Below are 5,354 nucleotides of genomic sequence, written 5' to 3' on the forward strand. Positions count from 1 at the left end.
ACACACACACACACACACACACACACACACACACACACACACACACACACACACACACACACGCTGACAACTCTATCCTCATCTTGTCTTTTTATCGCTTTAAACGAATCACTCACATGGGACTCGAATCTGATCAAGCATTCACTTCAGGCTAAGCTGGCCGCTAAACATCTGGGAGGAAACGTGGGGAGTTCTGTGGTTTTAAGCAACACTTAAAGGCTTAACTAATCAAACTCTTTATCAAGTTAAATGAAACTCGTCGTGTCAATGAGGTACGTTTGCATGGAAACTACAAACCAGGCTTTTCTGCAGGCATCCTCTCTGACCTCAGGCTAAATAAAGAAAAAGCCAAGGGATGTAAATGTTGATTTAGCTTACCTCAAAAACAATACAAAGTTGTGCTTAAATGTGATATTTATCTCTCCATTTTTTTCTTGAATATTTGCATTAATTCCCTGATTGCACTAAGTGATTTATCACGAGTTTTCCTGATGGTTTTTCATGCACGGCCCACATTATCAGACACCCAGAATAGAAATTAAAAGCACAACACTGGCGTGTGTGGAATCCACTTTAATGTGGAGAAAGAGCTCCGTTCAAGGCTGTTGGATTTGTTGTGAAAGTTAAGTGATAATCAGAGCTGTCATTGATCGCCGTCAGTGTGTGGCAGACTAAGAGGAGTGTGTGTTCAAAGCATACAGAAATAAAAGTAAGACTCTTTCCAGTGAGGATAAAATGTAGTAAATTTGTTTTCATTTATTAAAAGCACTGACAATCAGAATACTGTGTCACGTGTTTACTCTGCTCACTTGGTTTCCAAAGAACAAGTTTCCAGTCGAAGCTGGAATTCTTTTCTCTCTCTCGAGATGAGACTCTTGTTTAAACAGCTTTGTTGCCGCTGGGAACAAAGCATCTTTGCTCACAGACACAGAACTAACGAGATGTAGGAGTGGGACTGTGGGAAGGTCGAGGGGTTCCCCCGTCCGGCGTCCACGCTTTGACATCACGGTTCAGGGTGGTCCTGATGGAAACGTGTGAACATGGAAGTCAAAACGCTGCGAGTCCTCTGAGGCCTCAGGGTAGATATGACACAAGAGTTGAAGCCCACCCACCTCCCCATCCCCCTCCTCCCACTATTTCTTCTGCCTCAGTGTTTCTCTCTGTGCCACTTTTGTCTCTCACTTTAAATTACCATTAGCTGGACTCAAGAACATCCCTGCTTCGGTTGTCAGATGTGGGACACGGAGACCACCCGAGCTTTGCTTCCTCCTGTTCTTGTGAATTGTATGGGGACAAATTATTTTAAATAACCCCCTTATTTAATTATTCTTCTTCCATTTTTATCATGGCTTTTGATTTGCTATGCCTTTAGAAAAAATATATATTAAAAAAAAACCCTAAAAGATGCAGCTTGATAGAGAATACTGGACTGATTTTTTTGGTAGTAGGGATTTAGTATATTTCACAGTGAAAAACATCCTCATAAAAAATGTAAAAATATTTAAACAGAAAGTTGTATTTTACATGACAGAACTGGCATTTTGATATATTTTTTTTCACAATAGCAGTTGACAGTTTATATGTCAACTGCTATCGAAACATGTTTTAAACAGATGCTTGATGTTATTTTCAAATGTAAGATGAGAGTCCATTCTCACTCCAAGATTAGTAACAGAGGTGGAGAGGGGGATGTCTTGACCAGAAAAAGAAATAGCCGTTATACTGTAGTTGAAGTTTGAACCTGATGAGGGGTGCCGATCAGTATGGCCTCGGTTTTGGAGCAGTTTAATTGAAGAAAGTTCTGGCTCATCCATGCCCTTATCGCCTCCAGGCAGGTAGTGAGGGCATTGAGAGAAGATGGAGATGACAGTGGGGATGATGATGCTCCAGTTCTGATGTACAGCTGTGTATCATCAGCATAACAGTGAAAAGAAATGTTGTGATGATTAATGAATTGACCTAAAGGAAGCATGTAAAGGGAAAATAGCAGGGCCCCAAGAACTGACCCTTGAGGGACACCACAGGTGACACAGACAATCTGGGACTTGGTATTGCCAAGTCTAACATATTCCAGCCTATTGGAGAGGAACGATTTAAACCAGTCCAGGACAGTGTCACAGAGACCAACCTCCACTTGAAGACGGTGGAGGAGGATACTGTGATCCAGTGTCAAAAGCTGCAGTGAGGTCCAGAAGGAGAAGCAGGGAGGGAGAACCTCCCTTTAATTCCACACACTTTGGACGATTTAGTTCCTTTTTTTACACCAAGACTTTGGCCTTTTTTGTCTTCTTTCGTCCAGTGTCTCTCAGTGGAACAGGAAGTGTTTTATTCTTAAATCTTCTCAGAGTCCAGCGAGCACACATCCAAACTCCCATTGACTTCCATTGTGATTTGAATTTTCTCTTCAAACGGAAGTAAAGGTTTTTTTTATAGTGACATGTTTTATGACCAGACCCTTCTGCCACTTGTAGGTCAGGAAATGGTCAAAGCAACTTTTCTATGTTTACACAGAAACTGGATTCTAAAATTGGATTCTACTGTACGTTTCTGTCTAAGCTTTCTTGCAGGGAGTGAGACACAATGTTGCTAAGGCTGCAGCTTTCGTATAACTCATACAGCACAATACACGCATTTTATTTTAGTCCCAAGTTAACAATAGGCTTTATGGAGTTTATTTTTATTTTTTCTTTAAAAGTTTTCTCATTTTCTCTTTCTGAGCCATCCTTAAAACACTTTGCTGTTGCATTTTGGTTCTTTATTGTCGATGAAACACCTGCAGGTTGAGATTTGCACTGCTGTATTTCTGAGTTGTGAGTCAGTGCAGATGTAGATGTGGAGGTTTCACATGGAGGCCTGGGGTCTGACATGTGAGTCGGCGGTCTTGCAGAACACGACATATAAATGGTCAAACCAACAGAAACAAAAATTCTGAATCTCCTCTTGTGCTCCCGTCACGTTTGCTTGTGGTTAATAACTTCTTGATGCAAACAGACAAAAACAAGCAGAGCTGATGAGGAGGGCTGAGGATTTAATTTCCCCTTGCAGATGTTTGGGGGGTTATTTACAGATCTTTGGATCAAAGGAAGCAGGGAAATCTGCTGAATGACAAATGAATCGCAGCATTTGGTGTCCTCAAGTGATGACAGCTCAGGTTAGGACTCTTCTTTTATGAGAAAAGAGTTCAAACCCAATCTGGACCTGAGCACTTCAGCTTCATTATTCAACCAGAACTTTTCCAGCTTATTATCCTAAAGAGCTCCAAAGCCAAGCTCCTCTTTCAAGTCAGCCGTGACTTCTTGGGAGACTGGGAACATCTGTGGATGAACATTTGGCACAGATGGCAACTAAAGCTCTTCAAGTCCACAATAGCTCCTTTCGTCTCTGAGCAGACACAGTTCTGAGCTTATAACTTTAACTTGTTTTACTATTTTTTCCTATAGCTACGAAATTGTGACCCTCAGAGTGACAGGTTAAATTATTTGTGTGTAATTACCGGATCTCCCCAGTTTCTCAGCCTCCAGTGAGGCAGCCCTGAGTTAACAATGAACCCTGCAGCACACAATGGCTTTTAAACAGCTGGACTATAGTCTGAAGGGACAAGTCGCCCCTCAATTGTTATTTTTTTGGAGTGGGGATACGTCGATTAAAAGAACTAGATTTCCATAAAAGCCACAGCTGCTGATGCAAAACTCGAGGCTCAGCAGGTGTTTATTTAAGGCATTGCATTTTGTGTTGACAGGGCAGTGCAACACCTTCATTCCTGCACAGTTAAAAACCCACCTTTCATCCAGTCAACCACTTGACCCGGGCTCCACTTGCTCACAGGCTCCATAATCAGTGCCATGGTGGGAGAAGTTTGTTTTGACAAAAGAAAAACAAACAAACAACCAAAAAAAAGAAACACACCCAAAAACTCCTCACTCAAACTGAGGCGGCGGTAAATTAAACCACTTCAAAGGAATCTTCGTGCCTTTCTCTTTGATGTGAGCGCATTAAATTCTACTTAGGTAGGTTCAAGAGAAGAAAAAAGAAACAAATTGTCCAAAAAACATGTCGTTGAGCAAAGCTTGAAGCCCCTCAAATTCCGACACTGTCGAGTCCCTTTTCAGTGAGGTTCTTTTTTTCCCCCCTTTTTTTTCTTTTTGTTCACTTATCATTCATGTCAGGCTCAGTTCGTGGCGGTCGTTGATGCTGGTGGGGGTCCCTGCTGCCCCCACTCCCCTGTTCATCCAAAATGCATCCCAGAACCGTCCAGAGCAGCGAACAACGCGCAGACTGTTCACTTCATCCTGCTGTCTGGAGAGGCAGCAGTCTCTCTCTCTTTCTCTCTCTTTCTCTCAGCATCCTCCCTCTCCTCCTCTTCATCAGACATGGAGTCATACCCCGCCTCCCCTCCTCTACTCACCCCACCCCCACCCAAAGCCTTCACCAAGCAAAGCGTTCTTGTATGGTGGCTGATTAGTGCCACAGTCTTTTACTTGCCAGATATACTATAATTATCACATTTATACAATATTTTAGGGGCTATATGATGTCTGATAAATTGTTTAAAAATTATACAGTAGCATTTTTGTTCAACACAATTTTTGAGTTATTTTTATAGCCTGTATTTGTTTAAACCCTCTGCTCTTTGTGTTGTTGTTTAGTATTTTTAGATAAGATAAGATAAAGATAAGATAAGATGAGACTTTATTGATCCCACAGTGGGGAAATTTTCACATTACTGCAGCTCAATRCAGGAGAAGGTGAGAAGAATAAAGCAAGATAAATAAAAGAAAAACAATAAAAACACACTATACACGTGATAAATAATAATGTAAATTTACCAATGCACATATACACATATACACAAACACATATGCATTTACATTTATATACACATATACCGTATAGTACAGTAAATAAATGAACATTAATGAAGGTGCATATTAGTGATGGCAGTGTAGGTGAATTGTCCAAGTGACTGATAACATCATGATGTGTTATACAGTCTAAATTTTTGTTAGCTCTTTTGTTTATGGTAAAGTTTTAGGGGAATAATATAAAGCAACTCACTGACACAATGTACAATTTCTTATGTAATCATCCCCACTGACGCTGCAGCCAAAGATGTTCCTATTCCTAGTTACGTCACGTCTGGGTGTTTGTCAGCATTTTCACTTTGAGGATGTGCAATATCGAGTGTTGTGGACATTTAAAAAAAAGGCATAGGTTCTGCGAGCATCAGCGTAGGTTTTATGAGCAGCGGTTGTGCGTGTCTCACCGTGTGAGCTGACACACATGCAGGCAGCACGTACAGAGGGGTGGAGTCAGGGGAAGGAGAGGAGGGGGTTTTATGTGGGTGTGTGTGTATG

General features: G+C 41.3%; 1 protein-coding gene across 1 annotated transcript in view; it reads right to left on the reverse strand.

Annotated features, from left to right (window-relative positions):
• The window catches only part of LOC106537232 (connector enhancer of kinase suppressor of ras 2), a gene marked incomplete at its 3' end in the record, with an annotated part of 12,529 nt that extends 8,161 nt beyond the window's left edge, over window positions 1-4,368 (reverse strand). Inside the window, 1 exon segment of the mRNA XM_014034613.1 lies at window positions 3,781-4,368. Coding sequence (XP_013890067.1) covers window positions 3,781-3,844 — 64 coding nt within the window.
• Window positions 4,369-5,354: the final 986 nt, after the last annotated feature.

The sequence above is a fragment of the Austrofundulus limnaeus genome, unplaced genomic scaffold, assembly GCF_001266775.1.
Source record: "Austrofundulus limnaeus strain Quisiro unplaced genomic scaffold, Austrofundulus_limnaeus-1.0 Scaffold2192, whole genome shotgun sequence".
NCBI lineage: Eukaryota > Metazoa > Chordata > Actinopteri > Cyprinodontiformes > Rivulidae > Austrofundulus > Austrofundulus limnaeus.